General features: G+C 43.0%; 1 protein-coding gene across 5 annotated transcripts in view; it reads left to right on the top strand.

The window, feature by feature from the left end:
- The first annotated feature begins 539 nt into the window (after positions 1-539).
- The window catches only part of FN1 (fibronectin 1), a 64,529-nt gene continuing 48,359 nt past the window's right edge, over positions 540-16,709 (top strand). For all 5 annotated transcript variants that reach the window (XM_088449925.1, XM_088449924.1, XM_088449923.1 and 2 more), the window contains exons 1-10: positions 540-886; positions 6,815-6,943; positions 7,469-7,606; positions 10,210-10,341; positions 11,973-12,110; positions 12,992-13,150; positions 14,166-14,333; positions 14,435-14,614; positions 14,766-14,942; positions 15,551-15,703. In XM_088449925.1, the coding sequence (XP_088306051.1) occupies positions 760-886; positions 6,815-6,943; positions 7,469-7,606; positions 10,210-10,341; positions 11,973-12,110; positions 12,992-13,150; positions 14,166-14,333; positions 14,435-14,614; positions 14,766-14,942; positions 15,551-15,703 (1,501 nt within the window). In that variant the 5' untranslated portion in view covers positions 540-759. The remainder of the gene's footprint in view (positions 887-6,814; positions 6,944-7,468; positions 7,607-10,209; positions 10,342-11,972; positions 12,111-12,991; positions 13,151-14,165; positions 14,334-14,434; positions 14,615-14,765; positions 14,943-15,550; positions 15,704-16,709) is intronic.

Genomic DNA, 16,709 nt, shown 5'->3' with positions numbered 1-16,709 from the left:
TGTCAGTCTGGATTAAGTTACTTGCTAAAAAAACAAAACCATCTGATCCCCATTTTCCTAATGATAATTTTTACTTCCACTCTGGGCAAAGCTGGGGTCGGGGGCAGCTGTACTTTAGCAGGTTTTCCTTTTGGGAAGACAGTGAGAAATTAAACAAGGAAAAAAAAAAATTATTGAGAGAGAATCAGCAAATACAAGCTCTGATATAGGATAGTAATAAATGATCAATGGCAGTAGATAGCATGCTGAATAAATCAACTCCACAGAGTAATAGATTTCATAGACTCATAGATTTCCAGAGAGGTCTGCAAAACCTCCTGCAAAGGTGGTTCTCTAAGAACACAGCAATGTAGGGATGTGAAGCTGGCAAGATGCTGCAGAGCCCACATTTTCTCCCAGGCTGCTCCCCTGACCATATATCCTAAAATCTGTGTGCACCTCCCACCTCTTATAGAGCAGGGGGGAGAAGTAGTGACGCCATCAGCCAGTCCTCTCCCCCCACGGTCACTCTCCGGACTGTGTATATATATACTGCACGCCCGCACTGCGCTCCCTATCCCCAGCACAGCGCACGGAGCCGCTGTCGCATCGCTGCTGCCGCTTTCTCTGGCTACACGGGCGACGCTCCCTCGCTCGCTTCTGATTTCCACTGTTCGGGCTTTCATCGGGAGATGCGCTAAGGGATCGGCTGCTGCTAACACACCGAGGCTTCTGCTCTTTCACCAACTCTTCCCCCCCCCTCACTCAGCTCTGCCAAAGATGCCCCGGGGGACCCTGACAGGGCTGCTCCTGACCCTGTGCGCGAGCGCAGCGGTGCAAGCTGACCCACCTGAGACCAAAAGTTACACTGAGGGGCAGCAGCATGTAGCCATGGACCCCTCTCAGCGTAAGGATGGGCCATTGCTTTTGTTTGCAGTTTGCGGTTGTATTATAGGGCCAGTTTGTATATCCTCCCAAAAAACGACCATTCTGTTGAGCAGTTGTAAGCTTTATAACCAAACTTTGCAAGAATTTATTATTATTATTATTATTATTATTATGCAGCTACAGTCCCTGCCCCAGTGGAGCTGACAATCTATATTCTCTATACCATAAACACACTCTAGTCTAGGGTTATGCAAATGCATGATTTGTGTTTTTTGGTTTAGAATCTGTATGTAACTATCTGCTGCAGGTCAAATCCAATGTGGATGTGTTTATATGCTGCTTTTATGCATAATTTACGTATATCTCTCCCTTTTCTGTTCGTAATCATTCTCTGGAATGAGTGTATGGGAACAGTTGGGGAGGGCACCTAATTATGTAGTTTGTGTTTTGTACATCTCCCAGGGACAGGAATCCGGGTGCCCATTCCACATTGCTTACCTTAGAGTCTGTTATATGATTTCATCATCCATTATTGTCCTAATATTGTCCAGCCAGTTCTCAGTTGATTGGAACACATTGGGCTGATTAGTCCTACCTTTGATAGTCTACAGAATGCTTTCTCTGCTTCAGACAAAGCTGCTGTAAGCACTGATGTTTTTGTACTGAACTGAATAGGGACTTATTGTGAATATTACTGACATATTCTATGGGTGTTTTTGAGCCTCTATTGTTCTAGAGTGCTACTGTACTGATCTCTGCCTATTAAGTTGTTTTGCTTTCTAAGACCTTGGTACTAATATTGTGTTCTTTATAATAACCATATGCTCTATGTCCATCTAAAACAGCTACACTCCTCATTTTGTGCTGTTGCGGAACCCATTGTTTTACTTTCTACCACTCCTACATACTGTAGCTTGGTGTGGCTATTATAGTCTGCTTTAGGAAAGTTGTATTGTTCCATATTGAAACCCCAGCTCTGTAGTGAATTCTTAATTCTTTGTGGCTGATCCCTCATTCAGACCATTTATTACTTTGTTTCTGTTAAATCTACATATATTATAAAATGTTCTTGTTTGTTTTACACCTATCTAAGTGGCAATTTTGCATCAGAGGTAATTTAACAAATACACCCAGATTATTATTTTATTGTAGCCTGTAGAGTTATGCATGCTCAGTATAATTGGAGTTGCAGTTGACTGTTATTGGTTGCCTAAGGGATGGGTTAATGCTTTATATGTTGTCCACTTTTAGTTTAACCACTTTTATCCTTTGAACATGATGGGTTCTATATATGTAGACCTTTAAATACCCATGTATTGCTTTTATCTTTTCAACACAGAGCTATTGCTATATCCTGTTTGGTTTTCTTGTTATAACCACACTAATGTGCTATTCTGGCAGACATTCGATATTGAAATTGTTTGATCGCGTACCAGGTCGTATGGCGAACTAGATTATATAGGCTAAAATATTTAATGGTCCGCCAAATGTGTAAATTATAGACTGTGCCCTCTGTTGCTTTTCTTGTGAATCGAGCAGTCTGCATGCTTTTTCTATAGAAGGGAACTTGCCTCCAGTGGGGGAAAGGAGGGACCTCTTAAGTAAGATGGAAAAAAAAAAAAAAAAGACCCCTAGAAAATTGTTCTCTGTAGTGTTGAGCACTGAGTGGGTGTCAGCAGCAATAGACCTCATAAATTGCTTTGTCCCCACTCCTGTCATTTGCTCCCTATAACCTGAGGCTAGCTAAAGTCTGCTACTTATGGCACCTTTTGTCTCTACACACTAGCTTTAAATGTAATTACAAGGCAGGCGCTGAAATTCAAGGAAACCCTTTGTTCTTTAATCGCCTCACCAATGCTGCCTCTTAATGTGTTTGACATAATAAGTAACTATATTACAAAGTGCCAATTTATCTTTCTTTTGGGGAAATAAATATAATTACTGGCCTCTACTCCATTATGAGAATGTATCCTAATTTTTTTATTTATTTTTCTCCTCTGTATTCCGGGGAGATTTATCAAACTTCGGAAGGATAAGTGGAGGTGTTGCTCACAACAAATGAGATACTTGCTATCATTTTTTTGACACTCTATAAAATGAAAGCTATAATCTGATTGGTTGCTATGGTAAACAGTCATGTGCCCTCTTTTGGATGGTTTGATACATCTCCCACTACACAGGGCCGTAAGGAGGGCAGTGGGGCTGTGACGTCGCATGGGGTGGAGCTCCCTGGGGGACAGCATCATCACAAGCTCTTGGCCACTGCATCTGGCTAGCAGGGTACCTGGAACAGCATCCTTTAGCCAGTATTGGTGCTGCAATGCCGGGTGGACCGTCCTTCAGTTGCTCTGGCCACGCACATTGCACCCTGTATAACTGCTTGGAGTGTCTGAAGGGTGCTCCTACCCGCCCCCTGTGTCGTAGCCTTATGATGAGATACGCTCAGGGGGAGGCAGTGGCGAGGACAGGGCTGCCTCTACACAAAGTGGCAAATGAAGGCACTAGTTTTCAGTGTAGCCTATTACCATGATCTCATCAAAGTAGTGTTAGTGTATGAGGGGTTTATTATGGAGTTAAAGTGAATGGAGATAAAGTACCAGCCAACCAGCTCCTAACTGTCATTTTTCAAACACAGCCTGTGACATGGCAGTTAGGAGCTGATTGGCTGGTACTTTACCTTTGTTCACTTTATCAGCCAATCTGCTCTTAACTGCCATGTCACAGGCTGTGTTTGAAAAATTAGTTAGCAGCTGATTGGCTGGTACTTTATCTCTGTTCACTATCTCCATCCAAGGCTTGGTAAATAGGCCCATGAGACTATACAGAGAAATGTATCAAAGCTTTTTAAATAGAAGTGTTACCCATAGCAACCAAGTACAGTCTATAAAATGATCTAGGATCTCCTTGGTTGCCATGGGCAACACCGCCATGTGTCCTTTTTAGAAGGTTTGAAAAAAATCTCCCCATGTGTTTTGTATTGTTGCAATACAAGTTTGGGAATTGTCTCTTTGGAGGTGATTTGATAGCACTGCTCAAAAGTGCAAATCTGCACTGAAACCATATCCTCCAATGAAGAATTAGACTTTGTCTGAGAGATAATGTAGGTACACGCTATTCAATAATCGGGCCAATCAACACAAGGGACAATTATGGTTCCAAAATTTGGTCGGATTAATGATTGGATCTGACCTGCTGTGTGATATTTGTCCAAAACGATGTGCCAATATTACTATACAAGTTTTGTAGCGAGTATGAACTTCTGATCATTTGTCCGACCTTTCTGCTGGCCGTTCATTTAAAAACTTTGGACATATAATCATTCGGCTTGGAACGATAAGTTATTCATGGGTTCACTCGAAACTGAAAGTTCTCATGATTGTTTTAATTGCTTTGAAATTCGTAAAGTGGGTTGGATCGGGGGCTGAAGTCATTCAGGTGTATACCTAGCATAAGACAAAGAAATGTATAATTAGTTTGCCGATTGGATCGATTAGGTTTTGCACCTTTTTGAGCAATGTTGGTGAATGATTATTTCAAGATGATAATTCAGATTGAAAGCCTGTGCTGGGCATCTCCAATACTGAATGATTGGGTTATTGTCCACTTTGCCCACATACGTCGATCGCTAAGGAGTGCGACTTGGCTGTCTGATCAATATCGAGATCACTGAGACCTGTAAGAACGTATTGTTGGGTAACTGCATGCATGGGTTAACGGCCATCTGCAGGCCTCCGGGCATACCATATAATGATTATTTAGCCTTTGATAGGATAATTTTCTGAAATTGTGGTAGCAATACCGCACCAATTGCCTGACATCGGCTGCAGTATTGGAGTGTGTTTGGCATGCATAATGTTTTAGCAGTAGAAAGTGGGTTGTGCAAAAAATAGACCCTCTAATATTCATGCCAGCACAGAGTGGGTGATTCTGTTGGATGAAAAGAAAGCTGGCCATACACCTAAAAGATTATTGTTCCAACCTTCCCACTAGTTTACCAGATTTTCTTTGAAATCAGGAATGTATGGGAGCAAATGACAATCTACCACTTCCCCCAAACACTAGAAAATGGTCGTTCGGACAAATTGGTTAAAACCATTTGAATTAGTCAATTTTACTGAACTGTTTTCATCCATTTTTTTAGTGTTTGAGAGCAAATGGTAATTTGCTCCCATACACTAGCAGATTTTCATTCCAACCAGCCGATTAGTTGGATGGTTGGAAAGATAATCTATAATCTTAATCTTTGTGTGTGGCCATTTTTATCTAGCGTTTCTTTTCCCGTGTGACAAGCCGCTTAGGGCAATTCAATTTAGCATATGTGCGGCAATGATGGCTCCTGAAAATGTGCCTGGACTTTAACCTTTTTGCCTTCACCCCTAGGAAATTAGACCATCTGAGTTTCTGCTGCTTGGGATAAGCGGTGTTCCACTTACTGTATAATGCTTGGCACTACCTGGCCATTAGAGCTTCATAATTCTTACAGAAATCTTCTTGTAAAGGTACACTCCTCTTCAGGTTATAACGGGATGCAGATGATCAACGAGTTTTATCATTCACAACAAGAGAGAACTCCTTGCGTATTATAATGGTGCTCCAGCCAATCGGCTCCCAACAGTCATTTTTCAAACAGATGACAGTTGGGAGCTGATTGGCTGGAGCGCCATTATCATACGCAACAAGTTTTCTTACTTGTGAATGATAAAACTCGTTAATAAATTAGGCCCTGAGTCTAGCTATGGGTTATAGGGAGTAAAAGACTTCTGTCTAAAGAGATCCATTGGTGCTGTCAGCCTACTAGTCATTCATCTTGACATCTGGGGCCCAACGACTATTGTGCCTGATACAGAGGCGGACATAAATTACTTCTCAGCTGCGATCCCGTACGCAGCACGCTAGCGACCATATACAAATGCCGCAGTCGCCTTGCTTTCTATTGAAACGTCCACTGGCTGCTTCTCAAGTCTGCTGCTCGCGTACAGGCACGCAACCATCAGACGCACATTAGTCGATAATTGACCATCTGAGCAACCCTGTGGTGGCACAGAATGGATCGTGGGAACTGAGATGCTGGAGCCATGTTTACTGCGTATGCGGTCACAGTCTATGTCCCACCCAGACTGTTAATCACACTGCGTCCAAATCCTCGCTGTGACCGCCATTGGTAATGAAACTTGACACATGTGCAGTGCAACTAATACACGTGCGCAGACCGATAATCGCTAAACTGTGGAAACCACTGCATTGCTTCCACCACTGTATGAGGCCCACTGTAATGCAAGTTTGGGGGTGCCTGCACTTAATCGCGGCCCCACCTTTGCGACACAATGCTGAGAATACCACCATTGTGCAACAGGGGGTGGGGCCACGATGACGCGAGTCAGCTCGAATTGCATCATTGGCTCCCCTTCAGACCACTCGCTTGTATTGTATAAGTGGTCGGCAGCAGGGGGAAAGTGTACGCCGGTGAAGAGGCTTGTCTGGGTGGGTGGGGCCGGCCAGGGAAGTCTCCCTGCCGGCGTAACTTTCCAGCGCCTGCTTATACCGTACATTCTGAGGAGCCTCCTGGCCATTCCGGGACAGTAGGCAAGTAGTGCGAATAGATGGCCACGTGGTTGGTCTGTGTGAGGTTTCTTGCCAACTGCAATCTCAATGTCTCTTGCAGGAAAATGTGACCTCACTGAACTCCTTGAGGCTAAAGATTGTAGAACCTACCTAGGTGTCCCTGGAATTATAAATCAGCCATACAAAGAATATAAGAGGAGACGTATCATAGTGTGGAGAGAGATTAAAAAAAATACCAATTTCTACCATCTCCCTCCACTTTATCTCTCTCCAAACTTTGATAAATCTCCCCCATTGAGTCTTATTTATTTTAGTTATTTTTTTTGTCAGTCGCGGTACCCGGATCCCATGTCCCTCTCACATGTAACTATTTCCTTTTTAACAGGTGGTTGTTTTGATAATGGAAAGACTTATAGCATTGGGCAACAGTGGGAACGGACTTACCTGGGCAACACTTTGGTGTGTACCTGCTATGGAGGAGGGCGTGGCTTAAATTGCGAAAGCAAACCGGAAGGTGGGTATATACACAGCGCCATGTTCTAGAGTAGGGGTGGGCAATAAGCTGTTGTTGGACTACACATGCCAGCATGCCCTGCCACAGTTTTGCTATCGGGACATGCTGGGATGTGTAGTTCAATAGCAGCTGAAGGGCTGGTTATTGCCCACGCCTGCTCTAGAGAATGTCCACTAACATGGTTTAGTAGTCTATTTTGTGCTCTTATTGTAGACAAGTCTCAGGAATTAGCTGAAATGTTTATGAACCATTTTATGGGGTGATTCAAGATTTAGGCCTTTTGTTTGTTTGTCCGCCTCCCCCTCCTATAGACATTTCACATCTTTCTAGCAAGTAATTACATAAACAAAATGAAATGATATTCCTTTATTAACAGGCAGCAGAGCCAGTCTATATAGTTAGACAGACAAGTTGGATGGTTTGGAAGATAGTTGGTCTAGAATTGTATGGCCAGCTTTATACATGTTTGCTTATCGATTATGGCTTATGCATTGGTAAATGACTGTCCTCTTGATTCCTTAACAGCTGAAGAAACTTGTTTTGACAAGTACACCGGCGTCTCCTATCGTGTTGGGGAAACTTATGAGCGACCTAAAGATAGTATGATCTGGGACTGTACCTGCATCGGAGCTGGAAGAGGACGGATCAGCTGCACGATTGCAAGTAAATGACCCCCTAGTATTCTGATCTATATCTTTTTTTTTTTTTTTTTTTTATCCATTGCCTCTTTGGGTAATTTGCCATTTGTTCCTCTTTCTGCATGTAAATGCTAGTCCAGGCATTCCTGTGTCACATGTAAATCAGGTCCTATTGTATAGCCAAGAGCATAAAGGTGTTAATGTGCCAATTCAAGGGGTGAAAGCAGATGTTCACCTCTACAGGGGGAGGGTTCTTTGTGGAAGTGACAGACCTAGGCTTGGAATAATAAGGACACGAGTGTTTGTGATCTATTATCCTAATAAATGGCAAATATCATGTGGCCAATGTGTTTTTCTCTTACACTAAAGTAAATATCTCAATAAAAAAATTGTAATCTATTGTCTGGTATCATGTAGAGGTGTGAAGCGCTGTTATATGCTAGACTAAAACCCCAACTGATGTTTTTGGGTTATTCAATGAAACGCGATGCCGGTGTTGTGTCGTTGCAATGGTGTTAGAATGCAGACCATGGCATCCATCATTGCCCCAACATAGTGCCATATATTGGGTTGTGCAGTCAGAACTATGTGGGCCCCATAGCAACACTTTGAAGGGGCCCCTGTCCACATGCTTTTAAAGCAGGGGTAGGCCCTGCCACCGTTTTGCTATTTGATCATGCTAAAACTGTAGCAAGGCATGCTGGGATGTGTAGTTCAACAGCTGGAGAGACTTATTGCCCACTCCTGTTTTAGAGTGATGCCTATCGGCAGCAGTTGTTAATTTTCTGACTCTTAGTGCCCTAGGTCACTTTCTGAACCCTAGTAGTGCCCTACAGGTGTGTCCTCACTCGTCTTTGGTGCAGTTGCATCAAACAGCCCTGCTTGGCGCACCTAGTCCTGTGAGACTATGGGCCTGATTCAGAGCCGCTGGTAAGCGGCCGCTCGTTCGCTCCAAGCGATGTTTGCCCAACTGCGCATGCGTACGGATCGTTATACGCATATGCGAACCAGTCAGTGCGTCCGAAAATCGTTTGTTCGCTAAATAGCGAATGTCTGTTAATATGAGTGACAGGAGGAGGCGTATGTGGGTGGTAACAGGGGAAGGTGCTTGACAACGGGGAGTGGAAATCAGAACGCAGGCGTGCTTAAAGGTCAAAACGGGCATTTTAAGGGTGTGTATAATTAATACTGGAGCGTCATTGACCACGTCACTGGGTTATTTTATAGCCAGAACTGCTCGCAAATTTGTGGCAGCAAACACCAGCCCCAAGAATAGCGAGCAGTTCATACGCTGTTCGATGTACTCGATTAATCTAATAAATAGCGGACATGACGTATGGTGCGAGCGGCCAGGGGGCATCTTTTTCAAAATTACAACCGCAAGTTTTGTTCGCTCGTTCAGACATAGAGGCGTCAACAGACCGCAAAGAGCGAATGGTTCATTTGAATAGCCACCCCTTTTTGTTGAACGAATGACCGCAAATAGCGACCGGCTCTGAATCAGGCCCTGTGCTAGCACCAGGCATCTTTTTTGCTGAACATGCATCCAAGCCGTGATGTGACTAGTACGCACCAGGAAACTGCTGATTAATTTGATATGCGTCACTTGTATATTTTGTGTGAAACTGAGTCTCTGGGCGGTATTCAGTTGTTTCTACCCTCTTTGCACCCGACGGAGCTATTCAATTGTTGCCCCTGACGGGCGCAATCAGCTGCCAACGCAACCATTTCAGCTCGCACCTCCCGCCCAAACAGCACTTTTCGCGATCACCCCTGCACTCTGCTTGGGGGCAACTGTTTGTTTTACGCAGCTAAACCCAACCTCCTATGGGCACGATATTCTGCATCAATTGACTATCGCCCCGCGATCTCCCATCACTGTAATGCCGCCCTCTGAGTCAACATGCAAAGTTCTACAAATGCTGCGGCTTTTTTTCAGGCCAAGTTCCGTTTACAGACTCTGGCGTAAAAACATGTGGCCGCGGTGTTAGAAATAAACGCTGGTCTGATGTTTGGGTCCCCCCCCTTTCTAAATTCTACCAATGTATTTAAACTTTTACACTCTCAAGGTTTAACTAGATTCATTTCAAAGCTAGCAGTCGCATAATTGTAGCAATTTTCCAGGTTGATTCAGATACTGTGTTTAGACAAACACACTAATTTGCATGGGAATAGTTGAAGGTCTGACTATTACTAATTGCTTTTAAACTGCTGTAAGATTATCTGGCAGTGCTAACTATAATGCAATTAGTATTGGCTCATTTCACAGTGACAGGCTGTCTAGAATTTACAGTTCAAAGTCGTTATAAGCTGGCTCATCAATGTATAGAGGAAATCTAGAACGGCGAATGCTAGGCTGGTTTTAAGCAATTAGGGGGCTGTAAAGTTTATCTAAACGGGAATTGTTTCTAGCGCTTTGGAACTCTTTGTAAACTACTATTAAACCACAGTTCATTCTGGAGGCATTTTGTCATTTCAACGAATATTATTGTTTGTTTATTTTGTCATTTTAAATGCGGTGCCTGAGTATAGAACATGTTTGTAGTCTATGCTGTTTATGGATATTGTCTGTGTGTTAGAAGTGGGAGGATACCAAGCGGTCAGTGATTTATTTTACTTTTGTTGCAGATCGCTGTCATGAAGGAGGACAATCCTACAAGATCGGAGACACTTGGCGCAGGCCTCATGAGACTGGTGGCTATATGTTGGAATGTGTGTGTCTAGGTAACGGTAAAGGAGAGTGGACTTGTAAGCCTGTTGGTGAGTATTTTCAAAAAGGCAGACTTTTTGAATTATCTCTTTGCCTCTTTGACCCAAGAGTGTCTTGTTTTCACATTCTGAGTTAGGAGCAAATAAAGAGTGATTTGCTCCTGGAACAAACCGTTACAATGCAAGTGGTGCAAATGCATTTTTTTTTTTTTTTACATGCATCATGTTAAATAGCAAACAAATACCTGGGCAGCTTTTTGTTTTTAGAGTGAAATATAGAATTCAACTAGGACACCACCCAACCCAACTTTGTCCCGCTGCATGTTTTAAACCTGCTCCACCTGCAGTGCAACATGGTTTACAAAGGTTGCTGTTATTGTTCTCTCTAAAAGCATAGAACGGTCATGCCATGGACTGTACAGAGTGGCTTACAGTTGTAGCCCCCTATTTGGTCTTGGGAGGGCTCCTTTCCTAACAGTACTGTCCTATTTAGATGGTTTCATATCTCTGCCCCTGAAACTTTAAGTGAGACTATAATAAAAAAATAAATAAAAAAAATCAAGATATAAGGTTGTATCTAGTAATAAGAGCAAACTCACTTGGGGAACTTTGTCAAAGCTTGGATGGAGATAAAATACCAACAAATCGGCTCCTAACTGTCTCTTTACAGGACGTGGGGTCTACTTACTAAGCCTTGGATGGAGATAAAATGAACGTATATAAAGTACAAGCCAATCGGCTCCTAACTGCCATGTCACAGGCTGTGTTTCAAAGTGACAGTTAGGAGCTGATTTGCGGGTACTTTATCTCCTTCCAAATAGACCCCTGTGTTTGAAAAATGACAATTCAGATCTGTTAGGTTTGTGCTTTATCTCTCCCAAAGCATTGATCAATCTCCCCCAGTGGTACAGGAACTAGGTGGTCATCCTTCTGTTTATTGCATGAGCTTATTTTGCCAGCTTAGGGGCATAGACAACATTTTCAACCAACCGGTGATAATACACCTACTTGGTGCCCCCGCACATGGAAAAGTGGAAAACATTGAAGCTATCTGCTAACCATTGCTGTGGATACATGATATAGAACACTTAGGGCCTGATTCAGACCCACTCGCGAGCGGCTGTCCGCTCGCAAGTGGGTCGATGGTGTGCACTGAGCATGCGCACGATGGAGGGAGCTCCGTCGTGCGCATGCGCGAGACGCGACGAGCGAAGGACTTTCCTTCGCTCGTTGTGTCTGATCAAAGGGGGCGTGATGTCGATGTTGATTGACAGCATGCCCCCTTTGGTGGGCGTGCCGGGGGCGTGCCTCCCAGACGGAGGCGTTCCCAAGGGAACGCCTACCGTCAGAAGCCGGCCCACTGACATCACTAGTGATGTCAGTGGGAGTGATTTTGGCTCTGATAGAGCCAAAATCACTCCGGGCCTTGCGGATGAGAAACTCAACCGCAGGCTCCGTCTCGCAGTGGCGATGGTCAAGACCATCGCGACCATCAACCTGCACGCTCGTATAGGCTGTGGGTGGTGACCCACAGCTATACGAGCGTCCAGGAGGACGCTCCATAAATATGGAGGTGGGCCCTGATTCAGAGCGAGCGCTCTGGTCAGAGCGTCCGGCTTTGAATCAGGGCCTTAGTTCTTTCAGTTCTAGAATAACTTTAAACTCTGTTTCCGTCTGGCTAGCGGAGAGATGTTATGATAATACAGCTGGCACATCCTATGTGGTGGGACAGACCTGGGAGAAGCCTTACCAGGGGTGGATGATGGTGGACTGCACATGTTTGGGAGAAGGCAGTGGACGCATTACATGCTCATCTAGAAGTAAGTCTAACGATTGCATTTATAAAGAATGTAAAATGTACCGTGATCCGACAATGGATTTGAAAAACCATTCTTTGGCCGCTTGGATTCCTGAGGATGTAGGGAATTAGAAGACTTCCAAAAAAATACAGCAATTAAAGGGCACGTCTACATGACTGAACGTTTGCAGCTGTATAGCGGAAATAACTTTGGCTAGCAGCTCCTGATAACACAGTTGGAAACCATTTAGAGCGCCAATGGTTTCTCTGGAATTTAAATGATCTTCTAACTTGTACCGTTTTGTATAGCTTCTTTATGATCTTTGGGGAATTGTCTTCCCTAGTATTAGATTGAAGCATTTTCCAATCCTGAAGATGGAACAAATGACCTTGGCAGTACTGCTGATACTTTGCTTTGGCTATTTTTTATTGAAATCCTTCTGAATACGGTCAAGGCAAATGATTACTTTTATTACAGTCTAGGTTAATCCACTGCTGAGTAGCAAATGTAATTTGTCAAAGGAGGAGGATCGCTTTTTTTATTTTTTTGGCGTGTGCATCTCTCAGGAGCCTTGTGTGTTTTCTATGCTACAGACTACATTAAAGCAATTTTATACTGTCCTGGTTGTTGGCTGTGTATTGCTTGCCTGTAAACCTGCCACTTGTTGCCTTTATATTTACTGCAGCTTTTGTTTTCTGTTGGTTGGTAGATTGTGTTGCGTTGCATTCACCACTGGTATTGCCATAAAGTATAACTTGTTTTTTCTGAAATCATTATTTATTTATTGTTTTTTTAAACTGTTTCATTCATGTACATGCCTATACATTGTATAGCGCCTTCTGCATCAACTATATATCTGGTACGACCTGCATTTCTGACTTCTGCCCTTTACTCGCATACAGACAGGTGTAACGACCAAGACACCAGGACCTCCTACAGGATTGGAGATACCTGGAGCAAGACTGATTCAAGGGGCAACTTGTTGCAGTGTATTTGTACTGGCAATGGTCGTGGCGAGTGGAAGTGCGAGCGACATTCTTCTGTACTTGCGTCTGGTACAGGTGAGTTCTGTGGGACGCCCCACTTGTAGTGCCATCTGCTTTATAGTCATTCATGTAACCATTACAGACTGTAGTGGTTAGCATTACTGCCTTACAGCACTGAGGTTGTGGGATTGATTCCCGCTACTACCCTAATTGAGTGGAGTTTGTATAGGTATCCGGTCTTTAGATCTACAATGTGTAGGTAGACCCAACAAGTTAGACAGGCAATAGGTTGACTGATACAAATGGTTTAAAAAAAACATGTGTTGACCATTTGTGTATTGACCACTGGTACCTGTCGACATTTAGTATGTCGAAATATTGACCCTGTCGACCTATTGCCTGTCTATCTTGGGGTGTCTACCTTTTTACTGTAGACCTTTTGATCCACACCCTTCTCTCTGTGCCTGCGTGGGTTTGGGCCCACAATCAAAAAACCTACTGGTAGGTTAATTGGCTCCCAACAAAAATTAACCCTATAGTGTATGTTTGCGTACATGTGGTAGGGAATGTAGATTGTAAGTTCCACTGGGGCAGGGACTGATGTGAATGGACAAGTATTCTGTTTAGCGCTGTAGAGTATGTGAGCGCTATATAGCTAACGAAGTAAATAAGTTAGTAAAACTGAGATGTATAAAGATCAGACTTGAATATTCGTGTTGCAAGTCCATGCACTAGTAGTATGTATCCAGCTTTGGATGTTAGGCTATCCTTTAAAAGGCATCTTGCATTTAGTGTTGGAAAGTGTAGCTTTCGTGGAGTTGAAGCATGAAGAATTTTGGGGGGTATATTTACTAAACAGAGACTACTTAAAGCTACAGTTTGTCAGCTGTACTGGCTACAGGATTTAAAATGGCAATATTCTTAAATGCAAACCCAGGAGTTTGGCTTTTTACGTTGGCAGTTCTGGTCGCAAGCTTTAAAAAATGGCATTTATTAAATATACCCCTTGGTCTTTCTTGCAAATTTGTTCATGGGATCCAGAGTGTACTAGAAGTCATGGCCATACTTATTTTTTTTCTTTTCTCTGTAGGAGGTGGGACCCAAATACAAATCTTCCCAGCTGTGCCGACCGACATTGATCAGTGTGTCACGGATAGTGGTACTCTATACGCTGTGGGCATGAAATGGATCAAGGCTCAGGGAAATCAGCAAATGCTTTGCACGTGCCTGGGCAATGGTGTCAGCTGTGAAGAAAATGGTAAATACACTTACTACTAAATATGAGTATTTGTTTTTGAATAGACCTCTTCTTTCTTTAAACTTGCCTATTTGACTTTTTGTGTGTGTTTTCTCAATCAGTTGGCGTTGGCATATATGGAGGTAATTCTAATGGTGACTCTTGTGCCATCCCGTTTATACATGATGGAAGGACCTATTATTCCTGCACAACGGAAGGCCGTCAGGATGGAAAGCTCTGGTGTGCGACCACCTCTAATTATGATCAGGACAAGAAGTACTCCTTCTGCACAGAACAGCGTGGTGAGTGGACCAATAGCTCAGGCATTCAGCCAGGCAGTCTTGCAGTGCTACATTCCCCTGAGTGTACACATAATCAATTTTTTTTAATGTCCCTGGTTTTTTTTGTTTGTTTTTTTTAGTACTTAACTCTTGTGTTTTATATTATGTTAAGCACTGGTTCAAACAAGAGGTGGCAATTCCAATGGCGCGCTCTGTCACTTCCCGTTCCTGTATAATAACCGCAATTACACAGACTGCACGTCAGAGGGACGGCGTGACCACATGAAGTGGTGTGGAACTACTCTCAATTATGATGTGGATCAGAAATTTGGCTTCTGCCCCATGGCAGGTGAGGACCACTTACAAGGGGGAGAACCTAGGAGCATTTCATTCCATACTGTGCTGCTTCTCTCTAAAATACCCGAACAAGACCTTATATAAAATAGTTCAGTATATTTTGACTACAGTCATTATTTCGACACCTTGTCGACAACCACAATGTCGTCACGGTCAATATGTTCAAAATGTTCCCAGCCAGTATGTCAACGGGTATATTTGTCGACACCCAGTCTTAATCCCATCTCTAAACTCTAAAAAAAAAAAAAAAATGTCTAGGGTCCTTTTAGCAGGTGATTATATTTTAACCAAGTTGACCTAACATTTTAGTGTCGACCTTTTGGCTGTTGACATTGTCTTTGTGTTCCAGCATTGTGCAGGAAGATAGAACAGGGAGTAAGAGACTCATTGGAATCTATTACGCAGCGGCTTTGCAAAGTGGCGGTTTGGGCCACTTGATTTAAAATGGCAATAATACAGTGATCTCGATCAATAGCACTTAGTGCCTGGTGGTCCACATAGGCTAACTTGCATTTAGGAGCCACAATCTGTGAGTAGTGTTTATGTGTAATATATGCAAAAATGTAAATATTTTGTCTCCCTCCTTTCCCTGGACTATAGCTCATGAAGAAATCTGCACAACTAATGAGGGTGTTATGTACCGCATTGGCGATCAGTGGGACAAGATGCATGACCAGGGTCACATGATGAGGTGCACGTGTGTTGGCAACGGCCGCGGGGAATGGAACTGTATTGCTTATTCCCAGCTCAAAGGTAATCATTAGTTATTAAATAAAATAATAAATATATGTATCCTTTTTTTTTTTTTTTTTATATTGTCTAAATGTTGTGCTTTATGTGCAAAGGTTTTACTCCTTTTTTTTTTTTTTTTGGGTTGTTGTATGAAGTCTTGTAGGCAGCAAATACAGTTTACTGAACTGCTATCTATTCAGTGCATTTCCCGCAGCATTGTTCAAATCACAAGTTGGCTGCCATTATAAATATACATACTACAGATTTTCTCAAGCTATTGTTCTGATAAGGGAGAAGCATGTGCATTTGACCCAGACACTAACTTGCTTCCCTGAGTGACCGACTTTAGGGTTTTTTCTTTCATCTGCAGTGAGTAGTTCCCTATGCAGGGATATGTAAAACTGTGGAACTGGAAGCTAACAGTCTCTTCCTGGGATATGTATTGATCATGAGAATGCATGGTGTACATTCTGATTACGCCAGATAAATATCTACTTCCTTGCTAGTGATATGTAGCCAAACTCAATATGTTCTCAACCTGAGTTTGTCAACTGGTAGCAAACTTGTTATGTATGGGGATGAGGACGGTCTTGGCTCTCCCAATTCAAATAACATGAAACATTTGGCAGGAACTGATTCCTCTTGAAAGGAACTGTTTATGCAAAATGCTGGCAGCCTTTATGTTGAGAAGTGAAAGCCATAGAGATTGGCATCGGCGGTTTATGTACTGGACTAGATTATTCTCCACGTAAAACTTTAATGTGCAAATCAGTCTAGACCTCCTTGAAATTGGCCGAATAATTCTGTTGGGATGATTATTTAACTTTATTTATCATTATTTTTTTTATTTTTTCTTCCTTTATGCCAAACCATGCCTGGAGAGCATGTACGCCCTGTTTTAGGTGATTATGCAAACGCTGAGTGATACAGAACTAGGCGATATGGCCCCTGCTAGTAGCCATTATATAAAGCATCATGCTGATGTGTTTACAGCTGGACAGAAATTGCTGGGTTACTGTAACACCTG

Source organism: Taudactylus pleione, unplaced genomic scaffold (genome assembly GCF_031769625.1).
Source record: "Taudactylus pleione unplaced genomic scaffold, aTauple2 ptg000500l, whole genome shotgun sequence".
Lineage (NCBI taxonomy): Eukaryota > Metazoa > Chordata > Amphibia > Anura > Myobatrachidae > Taudactylus > Taudactylus pleione.
This window is presented reverse-complemented; position numbering and strand designations above follow the sequence as displayed.